A 17,920-nucleotide genomic window follows, 5' to 3' on the forward strand; every position below is an offset into this window, starting at 1 on the left:
TGTTGGAGTACCAATAATAATATTCAGTAATCTCAACATTGCTTCCTTTCTCAGAGTTTATGCCCCAAGATTGTTTCTCTCTTGTTATCATGTGCATATGCCGTCACAATAATAATAATTGCATACACATATGCTATAAGTCATACATGCTAGTTCCAAATAAATGTGAATGAAGTAGTCCTCCAAATTACTGGATCTCACAGATCATGTGCAGGATTATTCCAGAACAGCATATCTTCGAGAGAGAGAAGACTGCAAGACTTCTAAGTTCCATGCTCTTGTTAACACCATATCAGATCAAATCCCAACTACTTTACACAAAACATCTTTTTATTATTCTGCAAACACCCACAAACAAAGTATTTGTTCTTTGTCTTAATGTAATGATGATAATAAACATCATGTATAACACTTACTAATTAGAATTTAAATTATCCTTTATAGAAATAAATATCTGGTTCAATAATTGGAAATATACTCAAAGTACTTGAATCTTCTTGAGGTAAGTTAATTGTTATTGGTATGAAATAGTTTGTTATAGTGGAAGTTTTCCATAATGAATTTTATTAGAACAATAATGACATAAGCCTTGGCTGGATCCTCTGAGTAGTGAATGAGTTCACCGTAATAGCAGTCGCATATGAGATTTTTGTTTTAGTTAATACCAGAAATGTTCCTTTAACTGAATAAAAAGACATTCAAATTTGTTTAATGTCCTTAAAGTGTTCTACTAACAAGATCCTCATTTTGTTAAACTTTTGCTAGAATATTTTTTATAGTTCTAGGGAAATGAACAATGGCTTGGCTAACAAGATTATAAAGCACATTAAACTCATTCATCATTATCATAATGACTAATTATTCCCATAAGCCCAATCAAAGTTCTCTTGTTAATATCAAATCCACTATAACAAACCTTCCACTATAAATAACCATTCTTTAGTTCACACAGGTCTGGTATAGAAAGAGGAAATTTGAATGAAAAACATGATTAACATATGCTTAAATAATAAAGAACACATCAGTGTTTATTTCTATACTTGTATATGGGGTAGAACTCATTAGATACACATAACTATATATATATATATATATATAAATTAAAAAATATAGATACAACAGGAAAACAAAGCCAGCTGACCAAATTTCTGCCATTTTACTTCACGCACAAACTTTGTTTGCTTACATTGATTAAACTAATATAATTTCTTGGCATCTTTCATTTATAGTATAACCAAGTGGAAAAACTTTCAACATTATGTCAATCGATACTGGAGAAATATCTAAATGCCACAACTCACTTGAATATTGCTGTGCACAAGAAGCATCCCTTTCTGCAGTTTGTACTTCCAGCAGATTATATGTATATTGTGTATCACTGAATGGTTCCTGGAGTAGGTGTGTAATTACACCATACATCATGCCTATCTGGCTGTTGAATCTTTGAATTTCTATTCAAGTGTGCATCTGCTTTGAATTATGGACACAGCAACCAAGACAAATATGTCTGCAAAACAGGCATACTGGTCATAAGCTTCTCAGAAGAGAAACCTTTGCACTTCTATACAAGATCAAATCACCTTCAGCTGAAAAGCCCTTCTAAAGTTACTCCATGTAATGATAGTCTGCAGGATGTTAGCAACTAACACTTGAGGTCTATATATTATGCAGTGTTTTCTGGCAAGTTTGTTTGTTTTGCCAAATGAAAAACCTGAACATCTAGAAGGGAAAACCCTGCTACTCCCATATCATACTGATTACCTTACCTTCAACTTAACTCTTTCACATCCTAGTTGATCTGAACCCAAGCCTTTCCAACCAAAGCAGAAAAATGCCAAGTTTTAGTACCTTAACAGAAATTATGCTAGCATGTGAGCGAAAATTAAATCAAAAGAGTAGCCAAAGATAATGATGAAGTTACTGAGCATGGAGGCCATCAAAATGGCATCCATGATTAGATTGTTTATGTTATTCTGGAGAATCTGCACTCATGCAGATTCTCCAGCAATAAACAAGTTAGAGGTTACCAAAAAGATATCACAGGAGGATAAGCAGAAGTTACAAAATAAATTTAGATGATATATTTAAGGGAACAGCGTCCACCATCAGCAGCAGTGATGACCTACAGCTGGAAAGACCGAACTTCAGTTGAACTGTATCAAGAATGAGAGAAATCTTTAATACAAGTTGTCCTTCCCAGTAACTAGTTTATCATCCCACAAAGCAGGCAATCTAGCTACATAATGAACTGTCGCACTCAGAAAACTACATAGTAAGGATTAACTAGGCTCGAAACAATACAAAGTGAATTCCTTTTGTTTATCTGAGGCCAACAGCATGGAAATATTAGGACTCATTTGCCAAGTTACTCGGGTCGTGGAAAGACATTAGGCCTAACTTGGTAAAGGGAAAAGTAATATATTTCAGAGGAATCAGTGTAGATACTAGAGAAAATACTCTGACTAGGGATTAATAGCACTGTTTATCTGAGGAAATGACACAACCATGAAAATCAACTGAATTATTAGAGTACAGTTTAGCATCTGCACAATAAAAAAAAAAAAAATTATCGCATGACATTAATTTGGAACATTTACAGTAATCCGAGAGTAGGTTTATTAATTCATATTCTCTTATTAACTAACTTCTTTTTACTGATTAATAATGAATCGGCAAGAATCTACTAAAAATTTAAAAAGAAATTATTTAAGAATTAAGACTGGAAAGAGAAGTAGATGTTTTTTTTTTTTAGTGTTGTTGTATTGGGTCATCAATAAATAATGAAGTATATAAGGAATAATACAATTATGTAGTTATCTCTAAAAAAACTTTTAGATATTTTTAACACAACTTACCTCTGTTTTTGACTGTGACAGAGACATGTGCAGCAGTTGATTATATGAGAGATAAATAGCTATCTATTTTTCTTCAGTAGTCCCCAATTTATTCACATCAACATATTCAATATTATGTTCACTTTTCTTATACACCATTAATTTCTACTCAAGAATACCCCTACCAAGTTTATATTATTCCAGAATTTTAATTTCAATTAATTAAAGTAGTTTCTTTTTTTTTTTTTGTTTTTTATCCTTTAAAATATTGCCACTTGAATTCTTTAAGAAAAAAAGAACAATCTTGAAGTAACTCAGGCATCAGTTTTTATACTTATGTTTCCATTCAGGGTTTACTTATAAGTGCCTTCAACCAGCAATTGAGAAATCATTAACTATTTATTAACTAGATTTTCTTAGATTAAATGCAGTTAAAAATTGTCAAATATTTGAGATAAAAACAGATGATGTAACATCGTTTTAAAAAAGCTGAACAAATACAATGAAAATTTGTAATGTAAGTGAGAAAAATTGCCAATTATATTCTCACAAATATATATGAAAAAATTTATGTATAACATGGTTAAAATCGTGTTCACTGAACTCTAATAATTTTGTATGTTAACAAAAAAAAAAAAAAAAAAAAAAAATCTAGCATTTCTTTTCCGATTCCACATGCAAATTTTTTATTTTATTTTTTATAATGGTGCAATTTAATTAAGCTTTAATATCCAAGTCATTCTTAAAATAGTTGACACTTTTCAAAGCAAAAAAATTCCTTAAAAGTTGTTCATTGCAGATAATGTTGAATTTAACTCATTTAATTAAGCTATAAATAATAAAATCTTTGGGAATTTTAAGTATCTGTTTATATATAAATTCAATTAACAAACATTTTGAAGGTCACACACAATGCATGGAGTCATATAGTTCCACAATTTCTCTGTTAAATTATAAAATTAAGCACTGAATAATATATTTGTATATATTGAATATATTACTGTAGTATGAATTCATGTCTCATGGAAACTTTACATTTCAATAAATCGTACTGCAAAAATAATACTGAATTTATATATTTTAACCTAAAAATAAAGGAAATGTCCTGAAAAATTAAGACTAAGAAAAGTATAAGGCTATCAGAAAATCCCATTTTTTTGGATAATTTCTAATAATCTATTCCAAGAGATGATTTAATCATGATTATTGATGCCAGTCATTAAGTTATATCAGGTTATTTAAAATTATCTTTAAGCAGAGAGTGCTATCAGACAGCTGCCATAGCAAAACTTGTGTTCAAGTATGTTAAAAATGCTTTAATGTAAAACTAAAGTTTTCAAATTGACCTTAGTATGTTGTATGGCACGGAATTTAGTCATATCCTCTACACCTCCCAAAATAATACATTTTTCATCCAATATCTAAACTCATGCATTAAATAATCACTGCAACTAATAGCTATCACTGGTAGAGCTTTTGTCAATTACAAAAATTGCAGCTCCTGGTAAGGTATCTGCTTACACAGTAAATATAGAAATTTCATACACAGGAAGTGGTAAGCTGAATTTTAAGAAAAGTTTGTAATTCAGAGAAAACAAGCTGTTATAACTGCTCATGTGTGGGCTTCATTATTCCCATATTCACCACTAGGTAAGTGCATTGTATATGTGGGATGTAAGCTGCCAGTCAAGCAATTAGTCTTCCCCTCTTTCCCATGCAAATTATAAGGAAATTTATAACTTCTTTCCCAACATTTTAAGCTTTAAAACAGATACAACCATAAGCACCTTTATAAAATAAAAAATTTCTATTATTGGAGAATGTCTTTATGAAAGTTATAGAGAATTTTAAGGACCCCCTCCCCTGCATAATCAAGAACACCATAAAATTAAACATTAAGTTTATCAAATACTGCCATTTGCATTACCAATATAGGGTAGTTGCTTCATTATCAAGGCATCTTGTTCTAACCCAGAAACCCTGCTCAAGAGAAAAAAACATGGAACTCTTTTTCAATCTGCTTCAGGCTTCCAAATAAGCAGGGCTGAAAACTAGTGGATTAAAATCATTGATCCCAAAAGAGATTTACAAACATCCACACCACAGTGTTAGTTGCAGATGGTATCTACGTGGCCAACCAGGACTGTGAACTTGTCTGAGAAGCAAATAGTGACAGTTAAAAAGAGAGCATGCACAATATAAATAAATGGCAGTCAGATGTTTCACCAAGAGAAAAGACACTGCTTGAAGTCTGGTTCAATATATCTAACAGCTCCATTCAGCTACAACAATGATTTGCTGTCGTTTTCCAGTATTACTGTTTGCAAATTTGGTTTTACGGGCTGCTTATCTTATTATAGTCATAAGTTATGACACCTAGAATGCTTAATTTTTTCCCCTTCATTCTGTTTATCCCTAATTTTGGAAAGCTGATTATATTCAACACTTCAAGGTTGGCTACAATAGCAAAAGGAACAAAAGATGACCTTTGAGAGGTGATTACATGGTTGACACTGGGGAGTTCTTTCGCTTGGTTGAACAGCGAGAAGGAGTGATGACAAGAGGCCATCCCTGGAAGTTACGAAAGGAAACTGTGAGCAAGAAGGCGAGTGGTTTCCTTGCATGGAGGATGGTTGAACCATGGAATGCATTGCCTGATGGAGTGGTGAGATCGAGAACGGTCAATGAGTTCAAGGAGTGGTATGATACTTTGCGTTTCTTGGGGGGGGGGGGACCTCCCCTCGAAGAGTCTTGATAGACTTTGTGTTTCTTAGGAAGGACCTCCCACGATGACCCTTTTGACTCCACGGAGGCCTGAATAATAATAATTATTATTTTAACTTTTAGCCAAAATAAATGTGGACAGCTCAAACATCTGATTACAGAGAAGAACTTATCTTGCCACAATTTGTTGACTCCAAAACCAATGACATACTCCACAAAGAATCCATGAATTTTTTTTTTGTCCATCCACATACAAAAAAAGGGAGATGTATCACATTCAGGGGTTCAAAGACAGTCAAGAGACAAACACATGATTTCTATGGTTACCACATTAACAATTACTATTCAATTCATAGCAGATTATATATTGGACTCATTTTCATTTAACTTATACTTTTGTAGTGATGGTTTAATGCTTTTTAAAGGAGCATGTCTTATTAATGATAAGTGACACTAAGGTACATGTTAACTTTGTAACTGCTGAACCACTTTTTTATATGCTTAAAGTTTCATTTGCATGCATTCTTGGCTGTTTTCTTTATAAAAAGTCAGAATTTACAAATTCACAAGTGAATTTCACAATCCAAGTTTGAATGCACTGCATCTTGCACTCTTTTATAGTTGCTAGTTCTCCTTTTCCTTAAGAAGAATCCCTTCTGCTAGAGACTTGATTTTGTACATGTGTGTAGGGGACAAGGAGGAATTTAGCATCAAGATCTAAAATTGTCCTTGTCTTCCCACAAAATATCCAGCTACATCAGTATAAACAGATTATTTCTTTTTTTGCTGATACTGTTGATGTTCCAATAATAGAGAAATCAATATAGAATACAATTCATTTCCATTTCTCTTAATAGTCATTGCTTAAAACTGAATATATTTATCCTGTTTTGTCACATATTCTCACCCAACTTCCAGATATCAGTGCACTGAATTAAGGCTAAATCTGTTGAGTTATATGATGATAAAGAGAAAGAATACTGACATTTGTTTTATACTGAAAATTTTGTTAATTATAGAATATGAAGAAATTTTAATCAGCGTAACCAGATTGCACATATATAATCACAAGCTTAAAGCCATTTTAGGCTCTTTACACCTCAAACAATCTCATTATCTTAAACAATTTTAACTAGGGGTATTCTTCATTGTCAGAATGTTGGCATAATCAGTCACGATATGTACTACCTTCAGGGTGTGTGTGTGGGGGGGGGGGGGGGGGGGGTACTGGAAAAGTTACATCATTACAAACTTCCCATAGACAGTTTTTCTCAAAATACTTTCTCAAATTCTTCACAGAATTAAAAACAAAAATAAAATAAATGAAACAGGCAAAGAAAAATTCACTTTTTTTATGTTTATTTCTTCATCAGACTTGGCCTTTTCATACAGTCATGCTATGTGTTTTAAACTTTTACCTTTACTTTCTCTTTTTATCCACTCCCAATACCAACATACACCACACTCCCATACATACAATATCTTTGATAAAGAAAAGTCTGTCAGTCTTCCTTTATTATAATAGTAGGCAGCTGGGAAATTAAGAAAAATTGAAAGAAATTTTAAGAAATGGATATTTTTCAATTGTCCACTTCTGCCTCAAAATTAAAGTGACCATTCAATACGTAACAAAAACACCAAAGCCAAGAAATAAAATTCCTCATAACATTCATGTTACAAGACTGTTTAGAAATTATCTAAGCTCACACCAATATATGCTTTCTATCTATATGGCTAGTTTGTTGAATAAACAGTATAAACTAGCAAAAATATTTTGAACAATAGATCACATGAAATTTTTAGTTTATCACAAGACATATTAAGACATTTTAGTTTATGTGATGAGATAATAAAAGAAAAATGGTGACGACCAAAATTCTGTCTCAGCACAGCTAGTGTTTGTACTGACTGAGACAGTAAACTAGCAATATTGAGGCATAGAAAAGCTATAGAACCATATCGTAGATATTCCATGAGGTGATTATCATACTGCAGTATGAGCATTAGATTTTTATTTGGAACTAACCCATTATAATAATTAGCAAGGCAAACAAGATATGAATGCCAAATAAAGTGCACTGAACAAATATGAAAAAACATAATAAAACAGAGCTGACAAGATTGTCAACAACAATCATATTTTATAATCATTAATTCTCAAAAATACATTTGGAAAAGATTGTTAAATATTGAGTCACGATGAGTCTGACTCCATGAAGGTCAGATGTTAATAATATTTATTAAAGATGATCCAATGATGTTATATACACTCCTAAGTTTTATTTAGCTTAAGTGAAAAAAAAAACTCCCTTTTTTAAAAAAATAACTAAAAAAATATTGTCATTTTTGTGTAAATACAATTAGCTAAGTGAAATATTAACTTAATATCCAACATCAGCCAGAACTGAACAAAACTTTCAAAAGTCTTATTTCTTTTTTTTACTAATACTGTATCTAAAATAACTATTTATGTAACAATATTCATAGAATACTAAATGGTAGATGAATTATATTGCCATTCTACTTCATGAAGACCTGAAGTGGTGTGAAAATGTCTCATGTTTGGTCACTAGAGCAGAGTTTCCAGACTATGTAAAGAAATAAAACAATATCTAAAAAAATGTTTAAAAAATCCTTGGCCCATCCATTGTACTAATGTACTACAGGTTTATAACCTTTTTGGAACACACATATACACACAAAAAAATTAAAAAAAAATAATAATAACTTATTCAGTCTTATTTTTAATGTTAGTTTTGAGCTACACAGATGATTAATATATACTATATGCAAGTAGCACGCAAACTATACATTCAAGAAGCAGCATCCCCCCCCCCCCCACCTCACTGTACAGATCTATGCATATTGCAGAGCTAAACTGCAGATATGCTTAAAAATTTTTTAAATGAGAAATAACAAACATACAGGTGATAGGTGAATTTATATAAATATTTAATTGCTTAATTGCATATACACTTGAATATGAAAATTCAGCATCTGCACATAGTTCTCGAGATTTACACAGTCTTTGATGCTGTGATTTAGCCTAAACAAAAGTAATTATGATAGTGATTCTGAACAGAAATATTTTTACAACAGACCAACATTTTTGTTTTATGTAGAATATTTGCTAAATATATCTCAACAATGAAAATGAAGTTTACTTTTAATAAACCTCAAGTGTTACAGAGTCCTTTAATGAGAAATATTTGGCATCAGTTAAAGTCATGATATGCAGAATTGAAGAAACACTTGTCCGTTTAACTGCAAGCACGACAAACAGCACAATTTGATCAAAGTATGTATCAGAAAACAACTTCCCAATGATATTTATATAATATTACATATAATTATTACATATTGATTTTTAAAGTGGCACAATATCTCCAAGGGCTTAAGGTTGCTGTCTCAAAGTGGTAAGCATACTTGATGCCAGTCTGACTTAAAATAATGCATTCCTATCAACATATAACAATCCAATAAGACACCTATCAGGATTTTTTTCTCCTCATATAATGCAGAACAGAAAGCAAGTAACTGAGATAACATGATTTAATAGAAAGATGAACATAGTAGAAAAAGATGGTGTGGTACTATTTGTATTGTAATTTACTGCAGTTTACTTGTCTTTGTAACTCAGTATGGTATTATTATTCATGAATGGTACATGTATTTATACTGATAGATGTACAGCATAACTGAAAAGTCAAATGTAACAAAAAAAAAAAAAGTTTTTTAAATCAACATAGAAATTTAAAATAAAAAATATTACATTGTTTTTCTTCTAAGAAGATAAGCGTGTGCTTTGCAAGAGAGAGAGATTAACAAGAATTGCAGCACAGATTCAAGGAGAAACCTTAGCAAAATCTATAATGTATTCCACAACTCTCTGAAATCTCTTTGCATTTATCTGTTCAGTTTTATGGACATGCTTGTATATTAAGTTCAGATATCAATTCCAACCAGTACTAAAATAGAAAACAAACAGCAAATAGGTTAAATTACTAAGGCAACTAAAGCCAAGATAATCTCTGTTAATTCTGTTTTCTAATTAATATATATTATGCATTATTTACCAGTATGTTTTTGAGGATGAATATGTAATTTTTCAATAAACATGTTACACATGTATGACACTAAATAAAAGGAAATTATTGACAGTAGTCAATAACTTCCTTTTATATTTCCTGAAAAAAGGCAAATGTAGATAACTAATTCACTTTTAGTTCAAATCATTACTTATCTGCAATTCTCAAGTCCACAGCTAATGACAAACCTATATGGAGTATTATTTTTTATATACAGATCATGTTGATAACATAAATGATTTTATACATGAAAGACGTTATATTTCTGTTGCAAAAAAGCTATGACAAATTGTTGAATGTTTCTACTGTCATTTCCATTTGTTACTATAATTAATAGTATCAAAACAAAAATTAATATACCATTTTATTTATTATTTTTTGGTTGAATGCCATACAATGAAAATAAACATGATATAAAAGGAAATCAATTCGAGCTATTATAAATACTAATCTTGATTGAAGGCATTATAGTCAAAATTCTGTGCAATTCATGCAGATATAATTAATAAAGAGAAGCACAAATAATTTTCGAAACAAAAAATTTGCTTAAAAATAAAAATGGACTTATATTTTGCAAGAAATCTGTTATAAGAGAAAATGCCCTGAATTCTACTTTATAGTGATGCAAGGTTTTCACTCAGGAGTGCTTAAGGGTCAAAGCTTAACTGAGAGAACACCTTCACATAGCATTTAAAGGAATGTGGAGAACTGACCAGGGATTCTGACCTAATGTCCAATGTTCACCTTCTCATGGTTCACCCTGTTAGGTACCTACCTGGATACTAAATGAACATGGATGGGATGGCAATTTGGGATTTAGCCGACCAAATTGTATTCTTAATGGCTTAAACCAAAACATAAAAAATGATGGTACAACATGAGAGAATTTCATGCCAGCTGGGGCATCGCCCAGTTAAACAATGCCTCCGTTGTTTTCACAAGGGAACCAGGGCAAACAGCGAAAAGTCAGCTACTGGAACAAATCCTAAAACTCACCAGCAACTCAGCATCACCAGGGTTCAAAAATCGGTACTATCAACAAAAGAAGCCGGAATGGCAAAGAAATGAAGCTAGCTGAAGAATTGAATAAGTACCAGATCAACATAATAGGGTTGACTGAAACAAAAAAGGCAAAAACTGGTAGATCTTTCTGAGCAATAAATACAAAATGTTATATTCAGGCAATGACAATCAAGGAAAGGAAGGAGTGGCCATAGTATTCAACACAAAATACGAGGCTAATCTTCTTGAATGGAAGGCAGTCTCAGGTAGAGTGATGTTGGCAGATATCAGAATGGGGAACTGGACAATGAGACTTATTTGTGCCTATGGTCCCACAGAAGGTTCTACTAAGATAGAAGTGGAAGAATTTTTTTGATGCTTTAGAGAAAGCAACTGACACAATGAAAAAGGAAAAGTTGGTCCTTGTTGGAGATCTAAATAGCAGAGTAGGAAATGATTGTCAGACATACATAAATATTTTGGGAAAATTTAGAGAAAAGAGCAAAGCTAATAATAATGGCAAATACCTGTAGGATTTCTGCCTCAGGAGACTGACTGGATATTATTAACACCATGTTCCAATATAAAAATGTGCACAAATTCACATGGAGAGAAGAGGCAAGGAATAAAAAAAGTCTCTAATTGACTATGTTATTGCTGATAGTGATGTTTTCTCACTGGTGCAAGCAGAATAAAATTGAATTTCATATTGAAAAGAAGAACATGTAAGTAAGTGTTAAAGCGAATAAAAGTTGAGCAGCTTTCAGATGTGAACTGTAGACTGAAATACACAAAGATTATTCATGAAAAATGAAAGAGTTTAAGAATAAGAACCAAACCTTGGAGTTTCAATGGCAAGCTCTGAAGAAAACACAGATTGATTCATCCAGAGAGGCATGTAGTGATGTCTGCAAGGAGAGAAAATAAGAACTCCATAGTGGACACAGGAAATTAAAGAGGTAATGAAGGAAAAGAAGAAAGCATATCAAAAGTTCCTGGCAAATAAGTCAGCTTGTGGTCTTAGAGAATACACAGACAAATGTAAGAAAGCTAAACACTGTGTAAAACTAGCTAAACAAAAGTCATGGGAGGACTTCGGCAAGAAAATAAATATCAAGAAATGGCAAAATATTCTGGAGGTTGTTGAAGAAGCTTAGAAATGGAGGAAAGAGTGCTGAAAAGGAGTTAGAGATGATAAAGGTCACATGAAAAAGGAGAAAAAGATATCATTGATGTATGGAGTAATTACTTTGAAAAATTGTTAATAAAACAAGCAGTGATAGCACAGTGGTAAAAAAACACTCAACAGGCATACAGTCAGGAATACATATCCATACTTGAAGTAGAAAAAGCCATCAAAAGCCTGAAATGTGGAAAGGCAGTGGAGTAGATGATGTTTGACCAGAAATGCTTGAGTATGGAGGTATAAAAGTCTTACAGTGGCTGTACTGCATAATTCAAAAGGTCTGGACTGAGGGACGAATTCCAAATGATTGGAGTAGAGCTCTCATAGTACCCATATATAAAAAAGGAAATAAAACTGAATGTGAGAATTACAGGTATTTCTCTACTGAGTGTTCCTGGTAAGATATATGCAAGTATACTTGAGAAATGGTCGAGAAGGATTGTGGAAGGGAAGATTGGTGAAGAACAAGCTGGATTCAGGCCATATAGAAACTGTCAGGATCAGATCTTCACTTTACGAAAAAATAGTGGAGAAATCATGGAAATACAATAAAGATCTCGATTTGAGTTTTGTAGATCTGGAAAAGGCATATGATAAGGTGCCAAGAGAGAAGCTATTCAATACGGTACAGTTATATGGTGTCAATGGGGCATTATATCAAGCAATACTTAGTCTTTATTTGAGTTGTAAGTCAGCAGTTAGAATTGAAGGAAGTACAAGAAGATGGTTTAATGTTAAATCTGGTGTCAGACAAGGATGTACATCATCCCCTCTGTTATTTATTATCTATATAGATCATATTATTATTATTTGACACCTCCAGGAAGTCCAAAAATTCATCTAGGAAGGGCACCTACTCTACAACTCGATCCATCTCTGCCACTCAATCCACCAACTGACTGCAACTATGCCAACCACCGCAACTACTATTCCACAGACAATCACAACATCCATGCCCATGGCGGGATTCGAACCTGCAGTCTTTTGGTCGGAGAGCGGATATGCTAACCACTATATTATGGAGGAAAGTGGCATTAAACCTGATATCAAAATTGGAGATGTTAATCTCAGCTCTTCGCTTTATGCAGATCGTGTTATACGTCTAAATAAATCTGCTACAAGTCTGCAAGATTCCCTGACTAAATTGAATAACTGTTGTAATACATATGTCATGAAGGTTAGCAATAACAAGACAAAGACTACGAAAATAGGGAGAAGCATTGAAAATATCAACTGCATTGTGAATGGAGAATCTATAGAACAAGTGAAACATTTCAGCTATTTAGACACAATTTGAGTGAAGATGGTAAATTAAATATGGAAATAGACAACAGAATCAACAAAGCTGGTATTTTAGGAAGTCATATGAACAAATTAATAGGAATAGGAGAGAAATTAGCCAAAACACTAAATTAGCTATATACAAGACAGTATTCAAGCCAAATTTCATTTATTGATCTGACAGCTGAGTCAGAAGTAAAACACTTGACCAAAGACTAGAGAGCGCAGATATGAGAGTCCTGAGAAAGATTAGGGGCATGAACAGATGGGATCAATGGCAAAATCATATTAAAAACGAGGTTATTAGGAAAGAACTTGATATTGTCAGCATCCAGGAATGCATTAGCAGAGCTAATCTCAGGTGGTATGGGAGAGGAAAGATTAGCAAAACAAGTGTTCTCTGCCAGATTGAGGAAAAAGGCCTAGATATAGGTGGACTGATACAGTAAAAAGATAGAAGATAAAAATGTAAGATCTGATAATGTTGGAGTCTTGACAGGTAACAGACTGATCTGGAGGAAAATAGATAGGAAGTTAGTAATGATGTAAATTTTTCATGTGGTACTATCATATCATGTACACCCCCCCCCCCCCTGAATATCAGGAATTCAATGATGATTTTCATTCAATAAAATTATAGCAAGTGTGGTCTTTGTTTATCAAAATACTGTGAAAACGGTGTTAATTATCATTGTGCTACCACTGTTTCTCCTCCCCCACCACCAACTTAATATTTCATGGTATATTTCAATTATTAGCCTCAATTATGCTTACATACAAACCTTGGACAATGCAACAGTGGAAACTTTTCTCTAAGACTTTGATCAGTTATAGAGTATGTTATGTAAGTAATACTTGCATGCAAAATTTAAATTGGTCATACCAAATGCAAATAATAAGAAACAAAATACAAATGTATGAATTTCATCTGATAACATGTTTGAAGCAACATCCCAGTAAATGCAAGTGCTTCAGTCTCCTGTTGCAGGGCCTAGCGAATGACTCTTGCCTTTCAAGCTTTCAAAAAGCTGACTACTCAAATATTCAACATACTCAATTTATGTTGTATTTAATGTTGAATACTCAAAATATTCAACATTAAATACAGAAAGGCCACATGCATTTAACAAGAAATAAATCATTTGATTCTGTCAGTTTGCTCACCATCCCAGTTATTATTCACATAACTGAAGGACTGCGATCCTTATTATAAACGTTGATCACCATTTATTGAACCAAGGTCTTTTCAACCAAAGCACATCACTGTTACTGATGTATGTGATATGGAGGCCCTGTATATTTTTTCTATTTCTCCTCCTATTCTTATTGCTTTCCTTTGGTTAAAATATGCAGCCTTTTCTAACTGACCTGAGGTTAGAATAATGCCTCTCATCCTATGTGTTTTCCTCTTCTTTTCCCCATAATACATTACAAACACATTTTTGTAGTCTTCAACAACAATTGATCTGTTGGCTAAATTTCCTTAAAAGAAAATTCAAAAATCCGAAAGGACTTAAATCAAAAGAGAGCATGTATACCCAAAGAGAACATTGATGGAAGGATAACAATTTTTAAAATCAGGTTTTAAAGAAGAAGACAGATTTTACATCTATCTTCTTTTTTTCATGCTAGGCTCAATGTCATATCATGGCCAAATAAGTTTGTTTCTTTGAAAACTGATTACTGCTTATGATAGGACTTGCACTGTCTTCTATGCATATTTTTGCAGTATGAAATCCAGAATTTCTGGGAGGTAGCCACCTTTGTATGAGACTGGCTAACTCACATTAACTTGAAAAGGTTCATATTCCAGAAGGGATGGGAATCCAGCTTTGTTGAAATTCACTCAACCATGAGGGCCCATGAAATCAGAATATATAAAAATGGAAATTAATACTGGCAAAAATCATTTATTTTTAATAAGGGATTTTTGATGTGTTTTTTTTAAAAAACTATTTTGCAACACAACAGATGGAGCAACACTTGACCATCTACTAATGGAGTGGAGGAAGAAAAATGACAAGAGATTGGTTAAAAACAATAAACTTCTTAAACAACTTTTGTATTTTACATAGCTAACTAATAACTGGATCAAAAATGTTTGTGATTTGAATTTTAATGTGATAATTTATCATGCTCTGAGCTGCAAAAACTAACAAGATTTATTATAAACTGGACAGTTGGAAATACGTTGAATAGTACCAAAGTAACCACAATACTGTTCTGCACTACAGCTACAATATTACACTGTTTAAAAACAAGACAAAGAAACCATACTAAGATACACAAGAGAAAGAAAGAATAAATGACTTCACATGTTACATTTTATTTCTCTTTCTCAACAGAGAGGGCAATTTTCAATATACTATATGGATTGGTCTTTCTACTATCACTGTAGTACAGGATGAACAAAAATTTTTTGTTTATCCTTATTGCAGATTAAAAGATGAAATTGTCTTCTTGGGGGTTTACAGAGAATAGAAAGTGAAAAAGTTTTAAATTTTCAGTTTCAGTCAGTGTTGTCATTTAGATAGTAATTCCAAATCATATCTTTCTTTCATTCCATACAGCTGCCTTCCAAATATGAAATAAAACTATTACTTAGACTTCCATTTATTTTTTTTAAATTCTCAGTTGCAAAAAACTTGAATGTGTGTTATAATCATGCTAATGTACAGTTGAGTCTTTATTTAGGGAAAGAAAAAAAAAAACTACCTTTCTTACCAAATTCTTATTAAATAAAGCTGCAATGCTATTTCTTCTTCCTGTTTTGTGAAATTGGCTGTTATATCAATGATGTTCCATATTTACTAGTGCTTATAAACTACTACTACTACTACAATAAATACAGCATATGTTTGGTCTCATTTATGTTCTTCATTTTTCTTATAGTGTTGCCTAAGCTTCAATTTTCATTTTCTTGTCATATTTCCCAGTATATTTTTAATCATTCTGCTTCCAAAGTCAACACTGTCTGCTTTGATTAATTCATGCTCAGATCCCTGTTCTGAAATTTAATTTTTAATTCTGCACCTCTAGTTAATAATAGAGGTTTCAAGAGAGTACTGAAAAAACAAGATGAAACCAAGAGCAATTTGCTTTTATACAGCAAACAGATTCTAGATCATCATCTTAAATTTGGTAGACAATATCTGGTTACAATAATGTCTACCAATTTCCAGTTCCCCTCCTTGATGTCAAACACAATTTGCATGGATATGATACTGCTAAACATATGATATTACAAGAATGAAAGAACGAATTTAAAGGAGCGGGATAGTGCAGTTTTCTTAAAAATTACTTACTTTATTAATGTTTCTCTCTCTCCCCCCCCTTTGAAAACATTAGCATTATAATAATTATAATACACTGATATAATTTATGAACAAAACTGAAACAATTCAGCAACAATTAAATTGTGTTTATAAACTGACACTTTGATACAAGGAGTATGTACACATATAGAACCAGATCAAGAATTATGAATGAAAGTTAGAAAGTAATTTGTTTCTCTTCCTAATCCCTTTTTTTTTTGTAAATGGAATCTGTCATATTATTAAGGAAAGTAAAAGATGATATATAGCAAACCTTGCACAATAAAAACATACAAGAAAAGCAGATGGAAATACTTAATTTTTTCCTTGTTTTATTAAAGTTTTTTTCCGTCAAATTCATATAAAGACAGATGATATATAAAGACATTTATTAGTAATAACAAGAATACAAGTCATCCAGCAGTGGCAAAATCAAGAAATGATGTCTCTCGTTATTAGCTTCTAAGCTTGCTTCATGGATAGGCATAGGGATACCAGTAAAACTCACCAGTGTAAGCAACACTTCCCAAACCAGGATCCCTTCCAGTAAGGCTTGTTGCTGCTTGAAACTGCATATCATAATACCCCTTTAAAATTAAAATAAGAAACAATTTGTATTCTATACTAAATATTTCCTTTTCATTATTATACTTATGACATAAAAAACCTCTAAACAAATTATCTATTCATCACTGAATGACATATTTTTAAACTAATGCTTTAAAAGTAATTTTTCAGTTGAAATGCACTGTTTCAAATTCCGTTAAAAACTTCATTGAAAACATGCATAAACAGTGAATGTCTAAACATATAATTTTTAAATGATATAAGAAATAATAAATTTAAAACACACAAGCATCTTCTGATATAAAACTCCTGTCACAACATACACATTTATTTTAGAGATATCAAATACCAATATTTAAAAGTGTATGGCAGATAATTTGCCAGTTTGTGAAGTATTAAATAAAGATTCAGACTTCTCACATTATCTTTAAACTCAGATCACTAACCATATCAGAATAAGAATGGCTTCACTGTCAACATGGTGGTATTTTGAAGTTATGCTTTTTAAATCCATGTCAGTTAAGATTATAATACACCAGAAATTATATTCTTGTTTTATTCCAATACCTAAGCATATGCCAATACAGTCTGTATGTGAAGAATCTTCATGACCAGACTGCTTGTATACAAGGCTGTTAACTTCATACTAATTGCCTTAGTATCCAATAATGCAAAGTGCAATTCCTTTTGGACATGCATATTGGTATGCATTATGGAAAAGGCCACTACTCAGACTCGTTTCAACCATTATTGAGATCTCCTCAGTGGGAGATGGACCCAGAAAGTACTGAGGTTAAATCAATATTTTATAGATTTGAGCAAGTCATTATGCAATTTTTAGGAGAGAAAAAACATTGTATTGTTTAAAATAACAATAGCTGCTTCTGGTATATTAATAAAGTAAATTATTACTCTTAATTTAGT

At 32.1% G+C, this 17,920-nt stretch overlaps 1 protein-coding gene across 5 annotated transcripts in view; it reads right to left on the minus strand.

Annotated features, from left to right (window-relative positions):
* lig (ubiquitin-associated protein-like lingerer) overlaps positions 1-17,920 on the minus strand; it is a 465,599-nt gene that overhangs the window by 92,592 nt on the left and 355,087 nt on the right. For all 5 annotated transcript variants that reach the window (XM_090403755.1, XM_090403757.1, XM_090403754.1 and 2 more), the window contains one exon: positions 16,938-17,016. In XM_090403755.1, coding sequence (XP_090259881.1) covers positions 16,938-17,016 — 79 coding nt within the window. The remainder of the gene's footprint in view (positions 1-16,937; positions 17,017-17,920) is intronic.

The sequence above is a fragment of the Typopeltis vanoorti genome, chromosome 14 (assembly GCF_054136105.1).
Source record: "Typopeltis vanoorti isolate ZY-2024b chromosome 14, IOZ_Tvanoo_1.0, whole genome shotgun sequence".
Taxonomy (NCBI): Eukaryota; Metazoa; Arthropoda; class Arachnida; order Uropygi; family Thelyphonidae; genus Typopeltis; species Typopeltis vanoorti.